The following is a 14,239-nucleotide window of genomic DNA, read 5'->3' on the forward strand; positions in this document are numbered from 1 at the left end:
GTACAGTCCTCGGTATTGTTGTTGATTTTGAGCGTCCTGTTTTACTTGCTCCGTCTGTTTCCTGGTCCTTACCGAGCGGGCGTCCCTAATCGGTTGGTTCTAGTCGGCTCCGACTGTGCTAGTTGGAGAGGAGCTGTAAGCAGAGGTTTGGTGTATCTCCGGTCGGAGACGCGGGTCGGAGTCGGAAGTGGTGTTTGGCCAGGCCTTCTGGTCGGAGAGGCGGGCTGGAGCTGGAAGCGAGCGTTGTTCCTCTTTGGCCAGACCTTCCAGTCGGAGAGGCGGGCCGGAGTCGGAAGCGAGCGTTTGTTCCGCTTTAGCGAGGCCTTCCGGTCGGATTGGATCGCCCTTTTGGCCTGTCGTTTAGGTATTTGGGCCGGCCCAGGAGTCGTGCGTCGTTTGCAACGTTGTCTGCTGGGCCAAGCCTTTGCTGGTGAAGCCAGTCCACTAGACCCCGGGTTTATGAACCCGACATGTGATTTGATTAGGTCTAAATAGCTGTAAGCAAAAGAGCAAGCAGAACAAGGTAGGGAGGCACACAATGTGTAGGATAGGCATTGAGAATGCACTACCACACGATCCCGAAGAATGATCAGATAACATTCAATATGGTACCTAGATATATGAATGCCTTGAATTTTAGGTGCCAAAATTGTTTTGTTTGCAACTGATGAAGCTGAACCCATTGACTTTATTATACAATCCGCAAGACGAGATCGGATACCTTTGCCAAAAGCCGACAAGGGCCAGGCTCTAACACTTCACCAATTTTCATTCATTTATATGCTTATGCATACTTAGAGACAACTCTACTTTATTTGGAGATAACGATGATTATTGGCATATCTTAATTAAGATGAAATTCTACATTTTATCCAAAAGCCGACAAGGGCCAGGCTCTAACACTTCACCATTTTTCATTCATTTATATGCTTATGCATACTTAGAGACAACTCTACTTTATTTGGAGATAACCATGATTATTGGCATATCTTAATTAAGATGAAATTCTATATTTTATCCCTCAAAGAATGGATTCCTACGATCCGTGCCAGTCAAACTTAAGTTTGACTAACTTTATAGAAAAAAGAAATAAAATATATAACATAAAATAAGCACCTTACGAAAATATATTTTATGGTAAATCTAATGATACTAATTTGATTTTATATATATATATTTTTTTTAGAAATTCAGTCAAAGTTTAAAAAGATTGACTTAAAACAACTCTAGGAATCTATTATTCAAGGACAGAGGGAGTATACACTATGCTAGTATATATATTTCTGAATAATATGCTTGTCCTAAATATCAGTATTTAGGGTGTGTTCGGAGGTACGAATCATTTCGGTTTCTCACATGAAACACTAAAATTTGCGCCAAACAGTGGTTGCAGTTTTGTTTGCTGCCCGAAATCGGCTGGAACTAATTTACTAGTTTTGCCTGCGCAGGTGAAACGCACAAAACCCAATTTCACGTGATTCTCTTTGTTGCCTTTCCTCTGTACTTAACAGTCATATCTTTTAGTTAACCCTTTTAAGAGTGCAACAAGTTAAAGTGGATTATATTTAAGTTGCTCTATACACACAAAAAGTACTGATAATTTTTTGAAACGTATTTTCATTTATATGAATTTCTTTATGCAAAAATATTTTTATTGAATTAGAATGTAGCCTCCTAGTCAAATGGTTTAACGACTGATTTAGCCCGTGTTTAGTTGGTGGAAAGTTGGAAATTTGGCTATTGTAGCACTTTCGTTTTTATTTGGTAATTAGTGTTCAATCATGGACTAATTAGGCTCAAAACGTTCGTCTCGTAATTTCCAACTAAACTATGCAATTAGTTTTTTTTTCGTCTGCATTTAATGCTCCATGCACGTATCGCAAGATTCGATATGACGGGTACTATAGCACTTTTTTGGAAAACTTTTCGCCAACTAAACAAGGGCTTATCATCAAAACATTTTCATCGAAAATGTTTCTTGAGAGAATCTAGATTCAAAACATTTCTATAAGAATTTAGATCCCTATCAAATGCACCCTTGATAAGAGATTATGTACAACATACAGGCATTTGTATGTGAATCGAAACACCCTTCTTTATGCAAATCAACGTTAGCGATAGATAGAAACATAGTACGTTTTCCCTATTTTCACGGTTTGGCTATTTTGAAGTTAGGATTTTTTTTGCATCCATCTAGAGCAGTCCAATAAGGTACTACGCTGTCTTCAAATATGTTAGTGTATGATCATTACAGGGATACGTATGTTCTTAGAGGGAAATCCATACAGCAACTTTTCATGTTGGAACCTTGATGCCGTCTCGTTTTTTCCCCCCGAAAAATTAAATTTACATGGACGACGCATGCATACATTTGCATCACTCACATACCCGCAGGACCAGATATGTCACAAACTACACGCACACGAACACACAACTATTGCAGCTGAAACCACAAGTAGATGTATGAAATAAACCAGGAAGCATGCTTGCTTATCATAGGGCAAAATTAAACTATCTAACTCCCACGCTTTCGACTGTCAACCTTGTAATTTTCCTTTCTCAGTTTCACTTGCTGAGAATTGAGATAAGCTGAGCTAGTTTTGTATGATACCAATGAAGGTTAGCCATTCTATTGACTCATCTCTGACAACAAATTATCTATCCTCGGTGAAGATGATAAACCACTCTTTTTTTTTTGGGTCTCCGAACACAAGGTTCTATTTCATCATGCGCTCCGAGCAAATTGTTAGAATTAGACAACAGTTAGTGATCAATTAGCAAATACTGTCTTCACCGAAGGCAAAGGGACATGTCCTTTGGTGAAAAGACCTAAGACCCCTTCATTGTATCCATTGGAGAGGGACATGTCCTAATTCCTATACTCAAGGTCCCTCCAAAATTGCTAGTAAGTCCTAAGTTAACAAGATAATTTGTATCACCAGTGCCGATGCATGACTCAACCGTCCTGTTCTTCAAAGTATGCTGTTATGGCTTTCAGCTTTCCATTGAGGAAGTTCTTCTCGACCTGCAGAGAGAGACCATTGTGACATCTATAGGAAAAGTCAGTTTGGCACAAAATCAGCAAAAATGGACTTACCTCAACCGCCCATGGGGGATCCACAGACAAGGACATGTCAGCCAATTGGGTTAGGTCAATGTTGCGAGGAAGAAACATCACTACTCTTGAAGCTATCATAGTACCAAGTTTAAAAAGAGAGTACCTAAAGAGTTCAACAATGAGTATAGTCGATCAACGAAAAAATAAGTAAACATCAATCAGCACAAACTGAAAGAAAATACTCTCTTAAAACTAGAAACAAGGAACTAACCCGTCACAAGGCATAAGCATGCTTTTCATATCATAAACATCAACTTTGGCATAGTCAGGTCCACCCCAAGGAGGCGACATGAAAGCAGTTTCTCCCTACAGAAAATAGTTTGCTTAAGCATAACCAATTAGCCCCACAAATAAATGACACCAGGAGATCTTCCTCAATAAATGACACCAGGAGATCTTCCTCAACCTTCCTCCCATTTATTATGTACACAAAGAAGGTACTGCCAAAAGATGGGCATCATAGAAAAATAGGCACAACTCCATGGGACCATAAAATCTCGATGTTCAAATGGAAAAAATATGATTTTTGTAGGACTTGAAGGATCAAGATATTTGTAGTACAAGCCCCTATCCTAAAATGGGTGGGCAAATGCAACCAAGGTCAACAATAAATTCACTCTCGCAAACAGCTACAAAGACATGTAGCTGATGGAAGCGACATGCCGACATGTTGACAAACTTAAACGAAATAATTCCAAGAAAAAGCATTACCTTCAGATGAGGAGCTATATGTACAAAATCACCTACAATGAAATCTATGCGATCATTTACTCCATAAATGGATGCATTATTATGTGCGCAATCAATCTTTTGTGGATCAATATCAACTGCAATTACATGCTTGCACCTGGAAAAGGAATTGACATAGTTAATGTGGAACAATAAAGTTTTAGTACTGTAAAAGAAACATTGATAACATAAAATAAATCCACCTTTAGCTACACTGCAAACAACTAAGGCTAGCTCTACTAACTCAAGTGACATGATGAGCATGCTCCAAATGTCCACAATAACACCTCCATATTAAGTAATAGTCTATTCCTTCTTCTAAAAGGACACCTCCATATATTAAATAACAGCAAAAGTAGGAAGAGCCTTGCCATATTACTGGAAGCAGATGCCTTAGTTAAACTGGGCAGTAGACATAGCATACTACTTAAGGTGATATAGGCATATAGCCACTGCATTCTCGTAACATAAGCAAAATAACAGTTGCTATGCAATAGGAAGTGTTCAAGCAAATGATACAGTTGACCATCATATGATTCGATTACAAGATAACAGTGACGTACTTTGTGGCAAACTGGATGGCATTTCCACCAACTCCTGTGAAACAATCAATCATTACTCCCGCGCCAACACGAGATGCATGATGCTTTGCAATTGGCTCTGGCGTAACTGAAAACCACCCTTCTTCATCCATCTTTATACCACTATCAAAAAGTGAGAAAAGTGAGTACCGCTGAGTCCAGTATTTGATGATGTCACTGGAGATGTCCCCTGCCATGTCTTGGCATGAATGATCTGTAGAACAATTAAAATGGCTGTTGGCAAATATGTAGAAAGAGCACAAGAACGGAACACAAGAAAATAAATATTAGGCAAATCTCACTAAGACATAGCTAACAAGGTAGTGTTCTAGAAGACCTAGTTACCTAGACATAACTTGGCAGAAAAAAAGTTACCTAGACATAAGTAGGCAATACATAGCAGTCATGCAAAGATGCATTTGCTCAAAGAAACCAAGAAACTATTATGTAAAAGTGCAACCTAAAATTGTAACAGGAACAAACTCCTAGAAAGCAGATGCCATATATTATCGCCTTACACGATTGAGATCTCCTTACTCTCTCTTTCTTTTTGGTGCTAGCAACTTCCTGGTTCATCTCTAACACAATAGTTGTTGAATCGCTGTACTTATTTTCAGTGTGCTGTGCTTTGTCAGAGGTAGTTATCATACTGCATAGATGAACAGAATTAACAAAAAAAAAACAACAATAACTTGGTAAACATTGTATAGTTTGATCTTCCCTACCTTTGATATATTGGCTTTTCAACAGGAATGTCAGATAAATCATGAATGCAGTGATCTTGTTCCTGTGCTTCTAAATGATTGTCATCACTAGCCAGATCTGTGATGATGAGATTAAAGAAATGCGTGACATACTAAAACAACAACAACAAAGCCTTTAGTCCCAAACAAGAAGCTAGCATATGAGTAAATTGGAGACAGAGGTAAATGACAAAACCCCTACAAAATGGTCCCAAGAAGTACATTCATGTTCAGGTATATATTTGTTTGCACCTACAGACAGGAAATCAATGGCAATAATTAATGTCACAATAAAGGCATTGACAATTAAGGTTACTGTGATTTTGAGAATACCAAATTCCCAAAATATATATGGGCATGTTTGGATCGCGGCCTTGCAGGCAGCGTGGGTGCCAGGCACCCCAAATTGGATGCATGGGAGCGAGGACGGCGCTAGGCAAAGCTGTGTGGGGCACAACCAAACAGCCCAATACTGCAGGTATGCAATAAGATATGTCTTTCTCCTTCAGCATTTGTAGTGCAAAACTCAATACCGTGTGTAATGGATTTCACTACCTTATTATTAAATGTTCACAATCCATTGCTACATGCTCAAGTGTTACAAATTGTAGAAAGTTTTATCATAGTGCATATAACTATTCGTAATGTTAACTGCAAAGGACAAGACTCAAGTGATAATCCAAAAATTCTAGGGTTCTTACTGTTCTCTTGCAGTGCTATGCTTGTACACTGAGATCCCAGTTCAACTAGCTCTTTAGTGGTATCTGGGCTACAATATGATGCAAAATCCTCCAATCCTTCAGGAGGATACCATGTGGACTCTTGTGTCTGGATGTTGTAAAAATAATACCGACTATAGAATGGATCCCAGACAACCCTCCATTCACCATAGTCATAGTAAAAGTTGTTGGCAGAATTTTGTGCATGCTCATCAATAGAAGATGGCTCTGCCAAACTTAGACTAGCTTCTCGGCCAACACCATTATTATCATGGGGTACTGACAGAGTTTCTTCAGATGTTTGATCTTCCCTTGTGGACACTATTTCTTCCTGATAAATGCCGACACAGGAATGTGTAGATTCACCACCAACACAGTCATGCCTTGACATCTCTTCAGAATCTAGCAACACGCTGTCAGAAGCTTGATTTTCTTGAATTGAATATTCTTCTTTTGCTGGGTTGCCCAAGTTATCAGACAGCTCAAAAGTCCCAAGTTCAGTGAACTGATTTTTAGCATCACAGCCAGGGGCTTTGTCAGCAGAGTAGATGGTGCTACAGCCAGACTCTTCTTGTTCTTCAACACAAGGACTGTCTTCCCTAAGCATCTTGTCAGTGTCATCAATGCAGGGTTCATTGTGACCCAGCGGAGTCCCAGATAAATTGCATGAGTGCATGTGCTCCATAACATCCAATGACTCAACAGTACTTTCTCTATCTTCAGTATTGGCACATATCCTCCCAGCATCATTGATTTGAGTGTTTGCTGCTTTGAGCGGTGCTTGTCTTCCTTTTTTCTTTCCCTTGTTGCCTGTGTTCTTGTTCTGCAATGCATAAAGGAATTAAGCAATGGAACCGGTAGGGGAACAGTAACATGGCGTCGCATTATGTGAGCACTGACCACTTTACTTGTGCTGAATGAAACAGGAAGCCCCAAAGAACCCATGAGGTTGGCCAATTCCAAATCTTCAACAAACGAATGGCCTACTGATAGACAGATCATATACACAGTAAGAAATCGGTTGACACATAAGGGAAAAGGAAAAATAACTGCTACTGATTTTACTATTACAATGTTATGTGTGGGCAATATGACATAAAATGAGCATGGAGCCATGAACAGATGTTGCAACAATGACTCAAATTGTCAATGCCAGCTTTCCCTTCCTACAGTAATCCAGTGGTGATTTGGCCTCCCATTTGATCCACAACATGTCACCAGGAATGTGGAACTGTGCCACGTTCCTTGCCCTGGGGGTGTCATCCCCATTCCAGGAATACAGGAACAATGTCATCCCGGCCTTTTCGGACACTTTCACAAGTAGCATACCATGTCCCTAGATCACATTGACCCTGGGAGCTTGGCGAATGTGATCCACAATCTTAGCCACCACGCCCCATCTCCTATGATCTCACGAGCACTAGACAGGAAGGGGTCAGCCCCTGTAATAGTACTAAAGGTATATTGTGACTTTAGTTAAAGATTTGACCCTTCTCTATTGGATGCTGAGTGGTTGCCTGTTCATAAGAATACATCTACTTTTCTTTCACTAGCGCCAGTGAACTTATCAACTAAGGCAGACCTGAAGTCTATCCAGGTCCCACGTCAGGCAACAGAAATCAGGTGACCAATAAAATCTCTTGATTCAATTATAAACAGGACCCCCCCCCCCCCCCCCCCCCCCCAAAAAAAAAAAGAAAAAGAAAAGAAGAAGAAGCATCATTTAATCCAACGAAGAGACAGTGGCCTGAAAACTGGTGGTGTGGAAGCATGCCGAGATTCAGATTCTTAAGATTTTTCAAATGAAATGATTTTTTTCCCTAATGGGTTGTTTCCAACAAAAAAGTAACATACATTGTAACATCCTCTGTATAGAAAATTGACCAAAGAAGATACTACAGTACAAGGAAAATGCATCTGACCTTTGTCAGTGCCATTGGATGCTTCATTGCATGTTTTATCTGTATGAGAGTCCTGAAAAGTTGAAGGTCGTCAAATTGCTATGTACCTTATAGACCTCATAGGAATTTGTTGGACACAGCATAGAAGTAGCAAACTTGACATAGTCTGCTAAGCAGCTAAGTTTATTGACTCTTTCACAACAAAATGAATTCCTCAGAAGAGTAAAAATGATTCTGAAATCACTAAATTAATTTAAAAATGTTTTAATAAGATAATGCTGTTGGTCTATACATGATCTAGTCCACACCTTCACAGGTTTTCCTCTCAAAGGAGATCAAAGTGTAAACATCAGTTTGATCAACAAATAACTGACATATCAGAATCAAGAAGAGAAGTGCAGCGGATTAATGCTTAGTTCAGCAATCATCACTGAAGCCACAATTGTTTAAGACAACTTAATTTTCCAAAAAGATCATTGGTAAATAATTAAATAAAGCACTACAAGGAAGTGTTATGTAGCAAGCTTCCATGTCAACAATGTGCTTTCAAGAAAAATGATACTCGAAGAGCGGTCACTCGAAATGTTTAGTATGGTTCTCTAACCTGACCAGGCAGAATCATTTCGAGGTCCAGGATTATTTCCTGGTAGAACTAGGAGAAATAGTTATGCACTTATCGGTAGTCTGTCAGAGATGTGCCCAGGGTATTTTGTCATATCATATAAGAACTTTGTTTAAAGTGCATGCGACCATTAACATTTTGTACAGGCTACTGTTTGGGCGCAATGCACAAACCACAACACAAAACGAATTCCCTGTGTTAACTAGACTCTTGGGCAAGCCTGAAATTATGTGTTTGGCCTTCTTGCTCAATAATATAGATGGCAAGAAGTTAGCAGTAGCCCGACGAGGTTAGCCAGATACTATTGGAAGCACAAGCGCCCCCCAACTCATCAGAAAGCTTAAAGAGTGAGCTACACCAAAGCGGATCAGAGACCGTACCACGAGAGCACCCTCCGCCGAGCGCCAGTTCTTCTGGCCATGGTGAGGTCCAGCGCCATACGAATCGTCCCTGCAGGGAGAGAGCAGTTTGAGGAGACGGGACACTCCTCGCAAACGGCAAACCCTACGCTGAGAAGCGGGTAGGTGAGACAGGAGGCTTACCAGAGGTATACTTCGGTAAGCCGGAAGAGCTGCCCCAGCTTCCGTATCGCCGGGGAGTCCTCCGTCGTCGCCGGCATCGCGTGCGGGAAACGGCTCAAACGGCGGCGCCGCCCGAGCAAACAGGGGAGTCACACCCGAGCAAACCCGTGGCTGTCTTCCCGCTGCATTTGCCCCTGCTGCCAAACTAGCCCGTAGGGAGTGGAGGACAGGCTGGGTAGGCCGGATTAGAACCCACCAGCATTCATGGGCTGGCAGCCTGGGATCGCTTCCAGGCCGGAGTGACCCCGTGGACCGGGCGGTATTCCTAGCTAACCCTGGGCAGTTGCTCAAAAAAACAAAAAAAAGAGAGAAAAAGCTAACCCTGGGCCAGGCTAACTGATGAAGGCCTATCGGAGTTTCTTCTGGGCCAGGCCAACCCAATGGCCCCATCGCTCGCCATCATGCTCTTGGTCAGTTCCGCCGCCAGGATATCTGGATATGCCACTTGCCACGGCGTACCACTGCCACACCGCAAATGAGCACCGCCGACGGGGAATTCGAAGCAGGCCCGGCCGGAGTTGGCAGTTGGGCACCGCCGCTCGTTCCGGCGGACCCCCACGCCGAGGCACAGATGCCGCGACGGGTGAATAGGAATCTTTTTCCTTCACTCACTAGGCGACGACATCGCCTGCCTAAACAACTATCGGAGCAGTTGCGCGGATGCTCATTCCAAAACAAAAGTCTTCGTGATTGCAATGCCAGTGATGGTGACGGGGATGCCCGTCTTTCCAAGCATTCCAAAACAAAAGCATTACGCTAATTAATTCAACCAGAGCATTCGGGCTCTGAGAGCAAAGGGAGGGAGGGAGAAGGCTGTCACGCCAGCTCCTACTGTACCGGCAGTGCCTGAAGACGGCCCATCAGCGGTGCATCGTTCAGCAACAGCACGGAGGAAGAGTGAGCGTGTTAAGCTTCCAAATACTCGTACTACTGGGTCTCAATGGGCTTGATTCCTAGGTCTAGAAGCAGCTGTGCTGATGGAACAGCCCACCGGTGAACCGGATGTATATATGGGAACCATACGCTCACAGAAGGAAACAACATGTATGAACCGAACAGACCAATCTACAATCATTCGTCTGAACTCAATCCCGTGCTCTGCTTCTTCTTCCTAAGTCTGTCCTCCTTTTTTTCTCTTCCCTTGCTTAGTTATCCTAACAAACCTGGTATCAGAGACGAGTCGATCCCGATCCCGTGAGATTCACTGCCATCGATCGCCTGAACAAACGCTGTCGGTTGGTTTGAGTTTTCCGGTGGTTAGTGAGCTGCTGCGTACCGGCGAACTCCTGTAATTCCGACGGCCCGTTCGACGATTTGTGGAGAATCTCTTCGATCTGGCGAGTTCCCCACCACCACCCCACCTCCACCACCACCTCATCCCCACTACACCCGATCCACCAGGAAGTTGGGAGCCATGAGTCCCGAAGGCCAACAGCTGATGGCAGAACTCCAGCGCCTTTTCAAGGAGCAGACGCAGATCTTAGATCGGCGTTTTGCAGATGCCGAGCACTCGGTGGAGCAACGCATCATCGAATCGGAGACCCGCCTCGACGGTCTCATCGCTGACTCGGAGGCCCGCATCGACAACATCCTCAATGAGTCCGAGCGCCGCCACGACGGTCGTCTGAAGATCATCGAGAAGGTAATGGGCGGCCTGGAGGAGTGGCGCCAGGATGCTGAGGGAGTGCTCGATGATATGCGCCTAAAGGTCCATCGTCGAGCAATCATCTTCTGCTCCAGGCCTAATTGCGTATCCACCAGGTGTTGAACAGACCGACAAGCGCCCATCTGCTGTCGAAATGGCTGCTCGGCCCAGCGGGCACAGCGTCGACACACCCCCACGGGAGAATGAGTTCGGGGTTGTCACCACCCTCACTCATTCCCCGGCCAATGGTACGAACTCCATCCCTCAATTCCATGGTACTGCTTATGATCTGTATACTACACGCAACAAACCTCCTGATCCCCATACCTGGCCGCCCGGTCGCTTACCTAAGTTTCCCTTTCCCACCTTCCACGGCGAGAACGTTCGGCTGTGGATTTCCAATGCTGAGGATTACTTTGATATGTACCAAGTTGAGTCCCACCTCTGGCTTAAAATCGCCAAACAACAATTCAAGGATACTGTCGCTCGGTGGATCCAATCTATAGAACCCCACCTGAAATCACTTGATTGGCCCACTTTTTACCACATGCTGCATGAGCGCTTTGGCCGTGATCAACACCAAATTCTGATCCATCGTATGTTCCATATTCACCAAGAGTCCACTGTCACCGATTATGTCGAACGTTTCTCTGAATTGATCGATCAGCTCAAAGCCTATAACCCAAACATTGACATGATATACTATATGACTCGTTTTGTTGATGGTTTGCGTGAAGATATTCGTTCTGTTATTGTGGTTCAGCGACCCTAAAATTTGGATACTACGTATACCTTGGCTCTGTTGCAGGAAGAGGTGGCTGATCCTTCCAAGCGCAAGGACAGTCGGCGTGATCCGACATCTTATCATTGACAGTCATTCAGGACTGCGTACCCTCTTCCTCCTCCACCGGGAGCAGGCGACCGCCATTCCAAACCTGATGATGCTAGCTTCACTACACCGACCAATGCCAAGACGGCTGAAGACAAGCTCCATGCGCTCCACAATTATCGTCAAGCCCGAGGTCTCTATGATAAGTGTGCAGAGAAATGGTCACGTGATCACAAGTGTGCGGCTATTGTTCGACTACATGCCATGCAAGAGGTACTGGAACTCTTTGCTCTCACTAAAGCCAGTACTGAACCTGATGATGTGTCACCAGCCGAAGAGCAAATGTTCCTTGTCATTTCGCAATAATCTATTTCTGGAGTGGCTGGTCCTCGCACGATGCAGTTTGCTGGCTTCATTTAGGATATACCCATTATTGTTCTTATTGATTCCGGTAGTACTACTTCCTTTCTCAGTACTCATGTTGCTGATAAGCTGCATTCTGTTGCCTTGAGTCCAGCCAGTTATAGAGTACAGGTCACCAGTGGTGATATTTTACAGTGTTCTGCTATTGCTGAGAATTGTTGTTGGTCTATGGCTGCTCATTCTTTCTCTCATTCTCTGAAACTCCTGCCATTAAGCACTTATGATATTGTTGTTGGCATGGATTGGCTCGAGAAGTTCAGTCCGATGAGGGTGGATTGGAGGAACAAGTGGATGCAGATTCCTATGGGCACTTCCACTGTGGTATTACATGGTTCTCCTGAATTGCAATCTTCTAACATGGTTTTTCAGCTGTTGTCAGTTCAGTCAGGGATTCAACCTATTTCTGAGGCATCCCAGTTACCAACTGATATTGTACAGCTCCTGCAGGACTTTAAATCAGTGTGTGATTCACCTTCTGACCTTCCTCCAGTCAGGCCTTATGACCATTCCATTCCATTGGTTCAAGGAGCTAGACTAGTCAACATCAGGCCCTATCGATATCCACCAGCACTTAAAGATGAAATAGAAGCCCAAGTCTCAAAAATGCTTCAGCAAGGTCTCATCCAACCCAGCAACTCTTCCTTCTCATCTCCAGTGCCGTTGGTGCGAAAGAAGGATGGATCTTGGCGTTTTTGTGTTGACTATCGATACTTGAATGATCTTACAGTCAAGGGCACTTTTCCTATACCTGTTTTTGACCAACTCATGGATGAATTGTCTGGAGCTCGCTGGTTTTCTATCTTGGATCTATTTGCTGGCTATCATCAAGTCAGACTCAAGGAGGGTGAGGAACATAAGATAGCATTCTCCACTCACTCTGGCCACTTTGAGTTTAAGGTCATGGCGTTTGGTCTCACTAGAGCTCCAAACACTTTCTAGCAGGCCATGAATTTGACTTTGGCACCCCTTCTTCGCAAATGTGTGATAGTATTCTTTGATGACATTTTAGTTTTTAGTCCAACTTATGAGCAGCATTTGATTGATCTCAGGAAGGTGTTTGAACTTCTATAGTCAGAGCATTGGCACATCAAATTATTTAAGTGTTGCTTTGCTCAACAAAAGCTATCATATCTTGGCCACCTTATCAGCTCAGAGGGCATTGCCACAGATCCTACTAAGGTTGCAGCCATTGTTACATGGCCAACCCCATCTAATGTGAGTGAACTTCATAGTTTTCTGGGTTTGGCTGGTTTTTATAGGAAGTTCATCAGACACTTTGCTGTCATTGCCAAGCCATTGACTAACTTGCTGAAAAAGGGCACCTATTTTGTTTGGACATCTGATCATCAGCTAGCTTTTGATACCTTGAAGCAAGCCATGAGCTCAGCCCCAGTCCTGGCTATTCCAGACTTTACTAAACCATTTGTGATTGAAACAGATGCATCTAACACTGGTGTCGGTGCTGTTCTTTTGCAGCAAGGGCATCCCTTGGCATTCATTAGTAAACCATTGGGTCCACATACTCAAGGTCTGTCCACATATGAGAAGGAGTACATGGCCAATAAGTAGAGCAATGGAGATCCTATTTATAGCTTGTTGAGTTCCTCATTTTTACAGATCAGAAAAGCTTGGTACACCTCAATGAACAGCGCCTGAATACAGTTTGGCAGTAGAAAGTTTTTACCAAGCTTCTTGGGTTACAATATCAGATTATCTACAAGAAAGGGGCTAGCAATCATGTAGCTGACGCTTTATCTCACCGACCACATGCTCCAGAATCTTGTTTTGCCATTTCTTCTGCAATTCCACATAGGTGCATTGAAATTGTGGCCGATTACTCTTCTGATCCTCAAGCACATATTTATATAGCACAATTGGCTGTGAACCCTTCTGTAGATCCCAATTTCACCCTTCAGAATGGGCTTCTCCACTACAAAGACCGCATCTGGCTTGGTAACAACAAGAAGTTGCAAACTCAAGTGATACAGGCTCTGCATACATCAGCAGTTGGTGGCCATTCAGGTGTTCCGGTTACCTATCATCGTGTTCATCAATTGTTTGCCTAGACCAGACTAAAATCTGATGTGCATAACTTCATCACCACTTGTCCTACTTGCCAGCAGTCAAAACCTGATCGGTCTCGCTATCCAGGCCTGCTGCAACCACTCCCTGTACCGTCCTCTGCATGGCAGTCTATCTCCATGGACTTTGTTGAAGGTCTTCTATAGTCTCATGGGTACAATTGTATCTTGGTCGTAGTGGATCGCTTCTCCAAATTCAGTCATTTTCTTGCCCTTAAGCATCCATTCACAGCACTGGGCGTGGCTAAGCTCTTTATGCAGCAAGTC

General features: G+C 43.4%; 1 protein-coding gene across 5 annotated transcripts; it reads right to left on the bottom strand.

The window, feature by feature from the left end:
• Positions 1-2,326: 2,326 nt before the first annotated feature.
• On the bottom strand, positions 2,327-9,171 carry LOC136539747 (uncharacterized). Of its 5 annotated transcripts, XM_066531724.1 has the most exons (13): positions 8,956-9,134; positions 8,794-8,863; positions 7,813-7,864; positions 6,791-6,876; positions 5,873-6,713; positions 5,154-5,250; positions 4,966-5,077; positions 4,578-4,642; positions 4,411-4,467; positions 3,830-3,965; positions 3,330-3,424; positions 3,098-3,221; positions 2,327-3,025 (listed from the first exon to the last, which is right to left on the bottom strand). In XM_066531724.1, exons 1-13 carry the CDS (start codon positions 9,030-9,032, stop codon positions 2,957-2,959), a joined length of 1,881 nt encoding a protein of 626 aa, XP_066387821.1. In that variant the 5' UTR covers positions 9,033-9,134; the 3' UTR covers positions 2,327-2,956. The 5 variants fall into 5 exon arrangements, with proteins under 5 accessions (XP_066387821.1, XP_066387819.1, XP_066387823.1 ...); XM_066531722.1 differs by having other exon boundaries at positions 2,329-3,025; positions 4,411-4,642; positions 4,947-5,077; positions 8,956-9,132; XM_066531723.1 differs by having other exon boundaries at positions 2,330-3,025; positions 4,411-4,642; positions 4,947-5,077; positions 6,791-6,873; positions 8,956-9,132.
• Between the last annotated feature and the right edge of the window lie 5,068 nt (positions 9,172-14,239).

The sequence above is a fragment of the Miscanthus floridulus genome, chromosome 2, assembly GCF_019320115.1.
Source record: "Miscanthus floridulus cultivar M001 chromosome 2, ASM1932011v1, whole genome shotgun sequence".
NCBI classification, from domain to species: Eukaryota; Viridiplantae; Streptophyta; class Magnoliopsida; order Poales; family Poaceae; genus Miscanthus; species Miscanthus floridulus.